The 14677-nt window shown below is 37.3% G+C and overlaps 1 protein-coding gene across 6 annotated transcripts in view; it reads right to left on the bottom strand.

Annotated features, from left to right (window-relative positions):
• The window catches only part of HIPK3 (homeodomain interacting protein kinase 3), an 84119-nt gene that overhangs the window by 10710 nt on the left and 58732 nt on the right, over positions 1-14677 (bottom strand). For all 6 annotated transcript variants that reach the window (XM_040258974.1, XM_040258976.1, XM_040258979.1 and 3 more), the window contains exons 4-8: positions 7236-7355; positions 6539-6625; positions 5848-6032; positions 4956-5115; positions 4439-4562 (exon numbers count right to left, since the gene is read on the bottom strand). In XM_040258974.1, coding sequence (XP_040114908.1) covers positions 4439-4562; positions 4956-5115; positions 5848-6032; positions 6539-6625; positions 7236-7355 — 676 coding nt within the window. The remainder of the gene's footprint in view (positions 1-4438; positions 4563-4955; positions 5116-5847; positions 6033-6538; positions 6626-7235; positions 7356-14677) is intronic.

The following is a 14677-nucleotide window of genomic DNA, read 5'->3' as shown; positions in this document are numbered from 1 at the left end:
GCCATCTCATCCTCTGTCGTCCTCTTCTCCTCCTGCCCCAAATCCCTTCCAGCATCAGAGTCTTTTCCAATGAGTCAACTCTTCGCAGGAGGTGGCCAAAGTACTGGAGCTTCAGCTTTAGCATCATTCCTTCCAAAGAAATCCCAGGGCTGATCTCCTTCAGAATTGACTGGTTGGATCTCCCTGCAGTCCTAGGGACTTTCAAGAGTCTTCTCCAACACCACAGTTCAAAAGCATCAATTCTTCGGCACTCAGCCTTCTTCACAGTCCAACTCTCACATCCATACATGACTACTGGAAAAACCATAGCCTAGGTTGGTCATAACTTTTCTTCCAAGGAGTAAGCGTCTTTTAATTTCATGGCTGCAATCACCATCTGCAGTGATTTTGGAGCCCCCAAAAATAAAGTCTGACGCTGTTTCCACAGCAAACATAAATAACTATAATGGTACCATAACTGCTACTCAATAAGCATTTTAAAATGTTTCATTGAAATGTCACTGTCATTCAGTCATAAAGTCACATCCAACTCTTTGCAACCCCATGGGCTGCAGCACACCAGGCTTCCCTGTCCTTCACTATCTCTCAGAGTTTGCTCAAACTCCATCCATTGTGTTGGTGATGCCATCCAACTATCTCATTCACTGTCATCGCCTTCTCCTCCTGCCTTCAGTCTTTCCCAGCATCGAGAATCTTTTCCAGCCCTTCACATCAGGTGGCCAAAGAATTGGCGCTTCAGCTTTAGCATCAGTCCTTCTGATGAATATTCAGGGTTGATTTCCTTTAGCATTGACTGGTTTTATCTCCTTACTGTCCAAGGGACTTCTCAAAAGTCTTCCCCAGCACCACAATGCAAAAGCATCAATCAGTTCTTCGACATTCAGCTTTCTTTATGGTCCAATTCTCATATCTGTAAATGACTACTGGAAAAAACAGCTTTGACTGTATGGACCTTTGTTGACAAAGTGAGGTCTCTGCTTTTTAATACACTGTCTAGGTTTGTCATAGTTTTCAGGGAGCAAGTGTCTTTTAGTTTCATGGCTGCAGTCCCCATACACAGTGATTTTGGAGCCCAAGAAAATAAAATCTGTCACTGATTCCACATTTTCCCCATCTACTTGCCATGATGTGATGGGACCAGATACTATGATCTTAATTTTTTAAACATTGTGTTTTAAGTTAGCTTTTTACCTCTCCTTTTCAGCCTCATCAGGAAACTCTTTAGTTCTTCTTCCCTTTCTGCCAATAGCGTGGTATCATCTACATATCTGAGGTTGTCAGTATTTCTCTTGGTAATCTTGATTTCAGCTTTTGATTCACCCAGCCTGGCATTTTGCATGATGTACTCCGTAAAGAAGTTAAATAAGCTACAGCCTTTCCCAATTTTGAACCAGTCTGTTGTTCCATGTCCTGTTCTAACTGTTGCTTCTTTACCTGCATACAAGTTTCTCAGGAGACAGGTAAAGTGGTCTGGTATTCCCATCTCTTTAAGAATTTTCCATAGTCTGTTGTGATCCACACAGTCCAAGGCTTTCACACAGTCAATGAAGCACACAGATAGATGTTTTTCTGGAATTCCCTTGCTTTCTCTATGATCCAAACGATATTGGCAATTTGATCTTTGGTTCCTCTGCCTTTTTAAAATCCAGCTTATCCACCTGAAAGTTCTTCGTTCACATACTGCTGAAGCCTAGCTTGAAGGATTTTGAGCCTTACCTTGCTAGCATGTGAAATAAGCACAAAGAAATAGAGGAAAACAATAGAATGGGAAAGACCAGAGATCTCTTCAAGAAAACTGGAGATATCAAGGGAACATTTCATGCAGAGATGGGCACAATAAAGGAAAGAAATAGCAAGGACCTAACAGAAACTGAAGATATTAAGAAGAGATGGCAAGAATACACAGAACTATACAAAAAAGGTCTTAATGACCGTGATAACCACAGTGGTGTGGTCACTCATCTAAAGCCAGACATCTTGGAGTGTGAAGTCAAGTGGACCTTGGGAAGCATTAATATGAACAAAGCTAGTGGAGGTGATGGAATTCCAGCTGAACTATCTAAAATCTTAAAAGGTGATGCTGTTAAAGTACTGCACTCAATACATAAGAAAATTTGGAAAACTCAACAGTGGCCACAGGACTGGAAAAGGTCAGTTTTCATTCCAATCCCAAAGGAAGGCAATGCCAAAGAATGTTCAAACTACTGGACAATTGCACTCATATCTTCAAAATAGACTGGCACATTATGAGATAAAGAGGTAGGAAGACCAACACTGGGATTTTCTACAGAGATGCCAAAATGGATTAGAGGGAAAACTTTCCTTTCTAAGCAGCCACTATACTAAGATATGAAATAATGAGACAACATATTATAAAGCCTGCCTGTTATGCTGCTGCAACCACACGTATTAGTTCAGTAAGTGAACAAATATTTTGCTTTGTCTTATTATAAATTCCAAAACTATTGTTCTTGACATCTGATGAGTTAATGAGTCTGAGAATATCTCCTTTTCCTTCTGTTATCCTTGTTATGAACCACTCACAGCTGTTAACGTATTATGGCTTGCAGGATCTTAATTTACCCACCAAGGATCAAACCAGGGCCCCCAAGAAGCGAAAGCCCAGAATTCTAACCATGGACCCCCAGGGAATTTCCTGCTACTCCAAATTTGGATGAAATACACCACACTGTAGGTAGAAGGCGATCCCCAAATTAATTTTGGTACATGGAAGAAAGAGACAGAACCTAACAATGTATTTTTTGTTGTTTAGTCACTAAGTCCTGTCTGACTGTAGCCCATTAGGCTCCTCTGTCCATGGATTTCCCAGGCAAGAATACTGGGATGATCTGCCATTTCCTCCTCCAGGGGACCTTCCCAATCTAGGGATCAAACCCATGTCTCCTGCACTGCCGGTGGATCTTTTACCACTGAGTCACCAAGGAGGCAACAATCTATTAGCACAGATTAAACACGGCTATATGAACATGTATTTGTCACAATACCACTTAAGTAGTAACTGACTGAAAAAAAAAAAAAGCATCAGTTTTGTGTGCTCAAGTATTTAGAAGTAAAACATCTATGACTTACTATTAACAGTGTGTGTAGGTATAATAGAGAGAATAAATATAACATGTTAATACTTGTTGAATCTAGAGTAGAAGGTATTACTATTATTTGAATTTCTCTATATGTTCAAGATTTTTATAATAACAGTTGAAGAAAAACAAAGAAACACAACAGCATCTTTAAGAGTGCTGACAATATGCTATAGGTATTTTTATTACCGGATAAGCCATGGGTCACTGTCACAGCTAACAGACCAAAGCCACCCTGGTAGAACCCAAGTGGCTGAAGAGCTGCCACGTTTTCACACCTCTCATTACTAGTCAAGCAAGTCAACAAACATATTCTTGGTGTTTTTTAGATACGGTGCAGGAGGTTAAAACAAAAACTTCAAAAAGTTGCTCATATCCTTAAATCAAATAAATATTTAAAATATCACCATCAGAATCCAGAAATATTACAGCTGGAGATGATCAAGAGAGTAGCCATTTCATCCGTTTTCTTTGACTAAGGTTGAAGCAAGATAACAAACTTGTCTGGGATGGCAGGGCAAATAGAGAAAACAAGAACTAGGTCCCAGGCATCCTGACTTAGCACCAAGAGCTCTTACTTCTTATTAATAGCATTACAACACTTCAGACAGTCCTTTCAGGCCCATTTGAAATCAATCCCTTGATTTTAAGATTTAGACATCACAGCCTAGCAGGGACAAGATGCTAGTAAAGGACCTAGGAAAGAGGACTTGATTCTAGTTATTCCAGTCAAAAAGTTCACTGCTATCATTCTCTTACCACAAAGAAGTTCCTCAGTGTGAGAATGTATGCCTCTTCAAAGGTATTCTGTCATTATTTCATTTGAGGATTTGATGTTTTTAACTAAACAAGGGCAATTTGATAAAAATCAATGTTTAAAAAAACAAAAAACTAAGCTATGGGTAAAGAACAAGACTACAATATTTTAGGAAAGAAATCCTTTGGCCAAAACATAAAGATCTGAGCTTTCGGTCACGGTAATGTCTAGAGATGACACGCAGATGTTAAGTATTTAACCTGAATATCTGGAGCAGTTTTATCCAGCAGAGGACAATCCACAGCTTTCCCAGTTCATTAATTCCTACTGAAGTATTTTATCATGCTAGACTCTACAGAAAATACAACTGTCATATGATCCATTTTGTTAATGATGACTACAATGGAACTCCAGTCAATTAATGAGTATCAGTGGTTTAAAGGCTACTGACCAGCTTAAATTAAATGTGAATGTAGCATTAAACGTAACAAAACCCATGCAGTATATCTAATGAATAGATGCCTAAACTTATTTTAAAATAACGAATGCCAAAACTCAAAGTGTAATTTAAATAAAAGAATACCTTGAATAGCTGGGGGACAGATAATCAGTGTCTGCTGAAAAGCATCACCACAACCAAAATGAGCGGTTCCGGCCTGCAGAGGAATCCCATGGTGCACGACTGAATGAGCAGATGTGGTTAATGCCTAGAACAATTGATGGGCGTGGCATTCATTATACAGAGCAACTGTGTACACATGCTTTATAAGTAGAAATCAAATGCATTTTTAAAAACCATAATTCTATGATAAAGATGGACCCAGAAATTGATCTTACTGAAGTCTACTTTTTGTAGACTTGAGATATAGGAGAGCCAGCAGATTGTATTGAAAGAATAAAAGGTGAAGGAAAAAAATAAATTTGAGTAGATATGTTCCAATTGTTACCCTGAAATATTAGAGATTTAATAGAACAGCCATAGTAAGACCTCATCAGCACTTGGAAGTGCTGACATGGAAACTTATGTATATTTCAAAAGCAAAATGATTAATTGTTAAAGAAAAGAGAAGCAAAAATGACCAAATACTGTAAATTCTTACCTGACTTCTTAATGTGCCAATTTTAGTAAAATTTGCTGCCAGATTAGTAGTACTGCTCGGAGCAACTGGTCTTAAAAGTGAAGTTTTATTGTGATTGTTTGCATCACATGAATTCGGATGGGACTTACAAATATCCATAATATGAAAACAGGACTTTACACTGCAAAAGAAAAAGTGAACAGTAATGGTCATATTATTTTTTAAATGTTTAGAATAGTTTAAGATTAAAAATTATTTTTAAAAGAAAAAAAAAAGTCTATGGCTTGCACTTAATCTGCAGATTTCCAACACTATGTCTACCAGGAGATCCTGTAAGATGGAAGTTTGAAGCAAGAAGAAGCATATGCTTCTATCTGAAACATTTTCTTGACACAGTAAAGCAACAGTGAGCACATTTTGGTGAGCACATTATAATTTGTGATCCCCCATTTCAATGTGGGCATATATTCTTCTCCACCAACCAAGGAAGAGAGGAAACGGGGGCAGGGGGATGGAGAAGAAAAGCAAATGGTGTGAAGGGAGACTGAAAAAAGGAGTTTTTCAATTTGGAGTTTGCAGGACTCAAAATTGAAGGCGGAAAAACTTAACACTTTCTTTAATTATAAATATGTCCAGTCATTAAGGTAAGAATATTATGTAAAAGTGATATCACTCAGTCATTTTCAGTATGCAATTTTGGAAAAAGAACACTGGACTGTGACTTAGATTTGCATTCTAGTTCTACTCTGCAATTTACTGTCTATGCGAACTTGCTCAAATTAGCTTAACCTCTTTTGACTCAGTTTATTTATATTTAATGAAGAAACTGAATCATTTTTCTAACAAACTGGTTTATTACAGACAGCATTATCATTTCTTCAGAATCATTTTCAAAGATTTTAAAGTAACATACTGGTTGCTATGAGGGAAATCAAGAAGATGCTTCATATTAACAAAAGCATGGTTCAAAGTCTCAGCTGGAGTAATTCTTAAATCTGCATCAATCAGCAACATTTTTTTCAACAGACCAACAAACTCTCTTCTATCAGCTTTCTCAGCCAAAAGATCACTTCCTTCCAAATCCATCACTGTGTTCACCTGCAATATCAAAATTTCAAGATATCAAATAAAAATAAGCCATACACCGTAGTATATGTTAAAGTCTAACAATACAAAAAAAAAAAAAAAACAAAAACAAAAAAAACCCTCAACACAGGAAAGAACAAAGAACTATAATTATTTTCAAATAAGAAAGAACACATCTCAAAAATATTTTGAGGTATCAAAAAGCATTCAAAACAGGGGGAAAAAAACTGCTTTAACTAAACAAACATTCAATTCTAGAGAGATGTAAATAAAAGAAATATGTGAGAGTTTTCCTTTTTAAAGAAAATACTGAAGAACAGGATAATACAAATCAAAATATTTGATAAAGATGAATGAAATTTAGTTTCTGAAACCTTAGAATCAATTTCCCTTGAAGAGCTTAAAAATAGCAAGCACTCTGTCATGTAGAAAATGATTAACGTGTTTTGGCATTCTTGGCATTCAAGTCCACCAATTTATATGCATGAAAAATTGACAAATGTGACTGTGGTACTCACATGCACTATATCATCCAGGCTGTTGAATATGTACTTTCTGGCTTCTTTAGACTTCATTCCTGTCTCTGCCTCATGTTCTTCCAGTGTCTTATTGAATATATCAGAGCAAGAAAAATCTTATTACTACCATTTGTACATTCTTTATTTCTTCAATTCTGGCACATTTTGTCTAATATACTGAATATTCTAAGGCAAGTAGTAGTTTCAAAAGAATAACTATCAAAATATAATTTTTTAAAGTATACAGAAAATGAGACATTCAGGTTCAGGTCAAAAAATATACAGATAAAATCACACACATAGATAAATTCCCTAACAAAATTACTAAAGTTAATCATTAAGGATTTACTGATCCTGGGAATAAATTACATACTTGGGTTACAGTGTAAGTGGTTAGGTTCAACTCTGTCCCATAAAGCTTGATAAATGTAGAGCTGGGTAGGGAAGAACTCAAAATGATACACATAAAATTTTTTAAACTATTTAAAAAACATTACTAATTGTGTTGCCAGGTTAGAGAATGAGCTAAGCTATTCAGAAAAGACTCTCCTTATTAAAAGCGGTATTGGGGAATGGCAAAAAAGAAGACTCAAAAGAAACAAACGTAATAAAATAAAAATAGGCACAGAGAGTATTATCCATGAACGTAAGGCATCTTAGAAAACTGTTTTTCTAAATATTTTTTTAAGTGAGTTACCTTTAATCTCCAACCAGAATGGGAGAGATCTGTTTCTCTGCAAAAAAATCTTGTGGATTTTGTACCCACATTTAACAACTGTTCTCCTGGTAAACCTTGAGTCTGAGAAATGTATCGAATCTGAAAGATAATTTACAGAAGAGGAAAGTTATTCTTTTATTGCATTAAGACATTAATTGGGTAGCTATAAAATATCAGACACTAAGCTAGATGTTAGGTCAAGAATTAAATGATGTAGAGTGTGTGCCCTAAGAAATCAGTCTGCGTGTGTGCTAAGTCACTGCAGTCGTGTGACCCTATGGACTGTAGCCTGCCAGGCTCCCCTGTCCATGGGATTCTCCAGGCAAGAATACTGGAGTAGGTTGCCTTGCCCTCCTCCAGGAGATCTTCCCAATCCAGGAATTGAACCTCTGTCTCTTACTCTAGTGGAGAAGATACAAGTAAGCAATTACAAAGCAGTGTAATATATGTAACACAGGTATAATAAAGGCACACCTCATGAGAAGGCAATGAAGAGACACACAAAGTAACAGTAGTCATATAAAGTTCTGCTCAAATCAGGCAGTAAAGAACAAATAGTTTGTTAGCCCTGAAGGAGTGGAGAAATATGACCTATTATGATATAAGGCTTCCCTGGTGATATAAGACAGCAAAGAATCCACCTGCTAATGCAGGAGATGAGGGTTCAATTCCTGGGTCAGGACGATACCCTGGAGAAGGAAATGGCAAGCTACTCCAATATTCTTGCCTGGGAAATCTCATAGACAGAGGAGACTGGCAGCTATAGTCCATGGGATCGCAAAGAGTCAGACACAACTGAGCAAGTAACACTTTCAAGGTTATAATATGGAAAATAAAAAGAACATATCCACACATTGAGAGACTGAGGTTCACTAAGGGCGAAATGGCAAGAGACGAAACTGATCTAGTAGGCAAAGGGTTTTAGCGATAGGTTAAGAAGTTTGGGTTTTAATCTCAGAGGTAATATTCGGAAGCCACTGGGGAAACTGAAGAAATCTACACAGGAAATTGACAAGCTACTTGCCTCAGTGACACGTTAACCTGACTGGGAAATCAGGACTATGGGAACACTGAAGGGCATGCATGCATCTGTGTCGACCTATGTGTGCTTGGGTCAGCAGGGGAAGAGACACAAGCACAGATGAGCTCTCTCAGAAGGACACTGAAAAGCTCCGGCCTCAGGGCCTCTGAAATTAATATCATTCTGTTTGAACACTCTTCCCCCACGCACCTGTATGGCTGCGTTTCACTTCCTTCCACTCTCAGCTCAAATGTCACCTTATTTCTGAGGCCTTCCATGACCCACCAATAAATAAGGACAACCTCTCCCCTCTTCAGTACCCCTACCTCCCCTTCTCTGTTGTATTTTTCTCCACAGTGCTTTTTACCATCTGACATTCTGCATTTACCTTGTATTTCCTTATCCATTCTGCAGAAGTAGGAAGGACTTTGTTCTGTTTCCTTACATATACACCCATGACAGTGTCTGATACACAGTTGGCCCTAAAATAACTGTTCCCCCTATAATATCTGTTCCCCAACTCAACAACTGGGCTGCACAGGAAATAAACAGAGGCTTAACCCCTTGAAATTGTGTTTGAAAACACAGGGTTCTTTCTTTAAATCTAGAAGACAACTACTCTATCCTCTCCTGCATCTTCTATTTCTTCTTCTCTATGAGATTTTTGCCCTCAACCTACAAAAATGTTTAATATCTTCTAGCCTAAAAACAAAAAATTCCCTTAACTATTTGAAACATTTAACTGAGTAACTCTTAAAATAATAACCTATAGTTTCCTTTTCATTCTAAGCTCAACACACAACAATTAGAACTCTATTACTCTCACAAAACGATTAAGTGATGTCCTGTCATTAACTGAAACATTTAATAGTTGAATATTAAACCTTATCTTACTTTAACACTATTAGCTATTATCTTTTCACTTAAAAAACTGTTCCTTTCATTTCCACATCATTGTTTTCTAGTTGTCTTCCTACTTCTTGGCACTCTTTAATTGCCTTCCTCCATAGCTTTATCTCTAATTCTATGTCTAAATATTTATCTCTAGCTCTGGAGATCTAACTGCTTAAGTGAAACTCTCCATCTGGAAGGCCTTTCGGTACCTCAAAGTGAATACATTCTAAACTGATTTTTCTTAAACCTGTTAACACCTCAGGTATTTCCCCTTTGGTGATCACTATCACAATGCCTGAATCAGAAACCTGAAATTGATGCCTGAACAAGTACCTCTCCCACATCCCCCTCTTCCCAACAACCAAAACTCGTAACAATTTTATCTCATTTGTATTTTTCATCTCTACCTCTCCTCTCCATTCCTCTCCCAGGCCTTCTTCAATTCTAGTTATACAGTCTCAGTCTACAGCCTCCTAATCAGTCTGCATGCCTCCCTAATGGGCTTCCCTGGTGGCTCAGTGGTAGAGAATCTGCCTGCCAATGCAGGGGACACGCGTTCCATCCCTGGGTCAGGAAGACCCCCTGGAGAAGGAAATGGCAACCCACTCCAGTACTTTTGCCTGAAGAATCCTATGGACAGACGACCCTGGTGGGCTAGTCCATGCAGTCCCCAACCCCATCCACTCATCCCCGATTCATTATTCACATTGCCAAGAACAAGAAATTGCTAACAGCTATTTTTGTAAAATGCAAATCTGATTGTTACTCCTCTGTATAAAATTACTTTACTGCCTACAGGCTGGATTCCAAATCTCTAATTGTGGCATACAAGTCCCCCTGCCCCCTGCCCCGCTTTATCTCCTCCCAGCTCTTCACACATTCCACACCTGTTGAACCTTGCATGCACCAGTTTGTCTTGCCGAAGAGATTGCTCTCTAACTCCTGCGTATCACGCCCCTGTCCCTCTCCCTCCTTGCCCCTTCACTAAGCCAACGTGCTAATCTTGTAGTGCTCCTTCAAGACTCAATTCAAGAAATTCTCCTTTGTAAATAACCAAAACAGAGGCAATCGTCTTCTTCTGTGCTACCACCACACCTAGAATATAGCAATTTTAATGCATTTATAACACAAAACAACTAATTTTACACGTCTGTTTTCCCTGCTAGATTATGTGCCGCCTGACAGCAGTCTATGTTCATGTATATTTGTATCCCCAATTTTACACGAAATGATAATTAAAATCTTCACCTTACAAATGAGTTTCATTTCATTAAAGTGCAGTGCCTTTCCCTTACTCAGCAACCCAAGTGCCTGAGTTCCTTGTTTTATGGAACGAGAAAATGAAAAGTACCCAGATGCTGCATCAGAGTCTCTCAAAGTAGGGAAGGTGGTCAACATCAATTTCAACAAACATACACAAGGCATTTATTATGACAAAGACATGCAGATTAATAGAATATGGTGTCACTCTTCAACAGCATTAATTCAGTAAAACAGATAAATATTTAAGCCCATAATATGCAATTAAACTAGGAAGTGCCATTATAAAGAAGAAAACAAAGTGCTAAAAGAACCCAATAGAGCAGTTAATATACCTTAGAAGTAGAGATAGCGCTGAAAATACAGCAATCGAACCTGCAAGTTTATTTTTGGTCTTAATGCCTGCCAGTCATTTGAAGAGAGAGAACTTGTTCCACCTATCTGCCCCTCCCATCCCCAGTGGATGAAGGGCAGGGACTAGACTTAGATGCAATTTGCCTTGTGAATTCAACTAGAATTAAGCTAAGCAAATCAGATTTACAATGTCAGAAACATAAACTAAGAAACTCCAGACACTGTTGGAGGATGAGCTGAAGGGCATAAAGCAGAGCTAGAGTTTGATGACTATGCTAACATAACCAGAGTAAGCAGAAAATCTGAGTAGCAAGTCAGAATCAGAACAGATAAAAGCACCTACAGAGCAGCTTAATTATACTCATGATCTAGCACCAAAGTGAGATTCCACCAATGCCTACTAATTCTTCTAAGTGTTGCTGTGAATCCAAAACCACCTTCAACTCCAGACTCCAAAAAATCCAGTCACAGTAAAGCTCATTCTTGGATGTATGTGATAGTCCACACATAAATGGGACTTCCCTCACAGCTCAGCTGGTAAAGAATCTGCCTGTAATACAGGAGACTAGGGTTCAATCCCTGGGTTGAGAAGATCCCCTGGAGAAGGAAATATCAACCCAATCCAGTATTCTTGCCTGGAGAATCCCATGGACAGAGGAGCCTGGCAGCTGCAGTCCATGGGGTCACAAGAGTCGGACACGACTTAGTGACTAAACCACCACCACCACCACACATAAATAAATGAACTCTCATTTGCGCCTACTTGAGAAAGGCTCTCTGAGACCTGAATAGCTTGATGACATAGAATTCCTTGAAGATTCTCACCCCACTCTAGAATTGAAATAGGGAGCTTTATTTTTCTTACGTAAGATATAATTTGATATTACCAAGTGTAATAAAATTTGAATATAAATTCAGGCTTTTAGCCATCATGGATATGGTTCTATCTAAACTCTAACAAACATTCTGCAAGACCAATCAACATTTATCAAGTAAATACTGCCATTCATCCATAAAAATATTTAATTTCCTGAACGATATTGACATTTTCCCAGTAAATATAAATCAAATTCAGTACCTAAAGCACTAATGAGACAGTATACCTACAATAAAGACAGGAAGGGATCCAAAGCACAGTACCAATTCATGAGGCAGCCATCTCTAAACAAACACAGTACATACAATTGTGTACGAACAGAAATAAATGCATATGAGAAAAATATAATGTAAAAAATGGTCAGTGGCAAGTTGTAGAATCCAAAATTCAAAGAAGTAATTGCCTTGGAAAGACTTCAAGAGATGACATACGATCAAAGGAACAGAACAGAAAGCTCATAATAAAGAATTAAAATAATATGAATAGTTTTTCCTAGTGACACAAATTTGGCCTTGAAGTATATAACTATAGGTATACTGATAACTCTCTTTCACCTCCTCTGGAAAAAAACTTTGGGTTAGAATGTTAAATAAAGATTACACGAAAGACATTATCAACAAGGGTTAAGAAAGAGACGTGATAACACATTTCACAGAAGTCCTTATTTTTGTCAATGTTTCACATGCTCTTTGCACTTCTGCGTGTTGCCTCAGGCGCAGTGCTCTATGCCTGTATTAGCAGTTCAGCTTGGTTAATCGTGTGTTCAAATCGTTCATATTCTTACCGATTTTTTTCTATCTACTTTCTCTATCAATTACAGAAAAAAATGCACTGTAAATCTCTACTTATGATTATGGGTTTGGCTCCCTTTTTTTGGTTCTATCAACTTTGACTTATAATATCTTGAAGCTGTTGCCAGGGATATAAAATATAGAATTTCTGTGTTTGTGATGAACTGGATTTCCAAATTAATTGGCTGGGCTTCTGCTCTTTATAATCAATACTGATATATTTGTAATATAAGAACACTCCTGTTGTTAAAAGCAATGTTATTATGAAAAGCAAAACAGAAGAAGAATATCTAGCACAACACACAATTTGAGAGAGAAATATTTGTACAAAATGTTATCACAGGGGAAAATGATAAACTAGCAGAGGCTGCTGGCTCCTTCCCTAGAGCTCAAACCTGGAGACAGAATACCAGTGGAGGCTGATGAATTTGAGAAACTAATATAAAGACAGTGAAAACCCTCTTTGAGCGAGGAGCAGATTGGCAGTGGCAGGGTGGAGGTGGAGTCCAGAAGAGGGCTAGTGCCAGGGCTAGTGCCAGGGCAGACTGGAGTAGGGTTCAGCTGGACGCTTATTGCCCTGGAAGTATCATTATCAATGAAGTAGTGTAGAGGCAGTCAACTGCTAACAGCATAGCTGTTGTTAAACCTGCAAGTTATTAAACTTCCCCACACCTTGGCTTCCTCATCTATAAAACTTCATAGGGTTGTTGTAAATATTAAATGAGTTAGTGTTGACAGTTTCTGGCACATAAAATAATTCAATAAGTATTAATTAGTAATGTTACTACTACTGCCCACTGCAGTGCCACTGAAAGGCAAAAAATAAGTAAAAAAAAAAAAAAAAAGCAACAATGCCCCAACTGGATATCCAAGTATATCACAGTAGCTGATGCCTAGAACAGGAAACAGGTAACAGAGAGAGGCATGCCCTTTCACATCCTGATTAGATGATCATAATCCAGGGAGCTGAGGAAATTTTATGAAATTCAACCACATAAATAAAGTAAAAAAAAAACAACCAAAACAACAACAACAACAAAAAAATTCCACTCATGTGAACAGTTTAATGCAAAAATGCATTTCAGAGTCCAAAACCAATTTAGGGTAAAAAATAAAAAATAAAACTTCAAATTAGGAAGACAAGGGACAGCCCTTCTATTTCAGGATAGCCCTGAAAACAGGCATTTATCAAAACCAAGCAAGCATCATATTTGAAAATGAGTATGAAGTCTAAGACTGGAACAACAACAAAATCATCATTCCTATTGGTTTGCATACATTTATTTTGGAAAATAACTTTTAAAATACTGCGTTGATAATTGTATAACTATTGATGCTGTATGCTAATAACTTTTTTCAATTATTATGACCTTTTGGAATTAAAATAATACACATTCTGAAAATACTGTTAATCTGAATCAGGTAACAATTTTTTCTCACTTTTGTTTTTTTTTAATTTATTATAGATTTTAGAAAAACTGAATTTATAGAGTCCTTTTCAGTATGAAGATGAGTTGTCCAAGACTAACTGCAAGGTCCAAATTCGGAGTAAAATGGCAATTATCCTTCCACTAGATGGTGTCCTGTTCCAGAGCACTATGCATGCCGTAACTAGTGGTCCACAAGCCAAAGGTGTATTTCCAGCATCTGACAGGTTCCTCGGTACTTCAGCAGCTAAGGCATTATGGGACTTTTCAACCAGATCATTAATTCTTTCAAAACTAGTTAGCTTAGCATCTGAATCAAAGTTAATGATTGGGTTAAAAGATGAAAGAAGGTAAAAATCTATGGAAATTTTTACAGAAATGGTCTTTTAAGAAGTATGTTGAACAAGGAGAGGGAAAGTTAAGAGAATTAAAAAAAAAAAACAAAAAACTGGCCTAAAAGAAGTTTCATGGGCAGAAAGTTTTTGGAAGAGGATGAGATTAAAGTTAACAATAACACCTAATAATTAATATTAAATGATTTTTAGAGCCTCAGCAACATTTAAGTCACTAAATTAACTACTTCTCATATCCCCTTTTATGTAAAAAGCTAAACCCTAGAAATCAGCTATCTTGCTAGTTATGTCATGCATGCTTTTAAAATGTTCTACTTCCTATTTTTTCATATCTAAAAGTTAAATAGTATATCATTTAAATAGAAATATAAGCCAAACAAAATTTATGTAACTTGTTAATGCTGACTAACATTTTTCACTCAAATATGAGTTGAGTATATATCT

This window comes from Oryx dammah, unplaced genomic scaffold (assembly GCF_014754425.2).
Source record: "Oryx dammah isolate SB20612 unplaced genomic scaffold, SCBI_Odam_1.1 HiC_scaffold_17, whole genome shotgun sequence".
Lineage (NCBI taxonomy): Eukaryota > Metazoa > Chordata > Mammalia > Artiodactyla > Bovidae > Oryx > Oryx dammah.
Note: the sequence above shows the minus strand (reverse complement) of the source record. Positions and strands in the feature narration are given on the sequence as shown.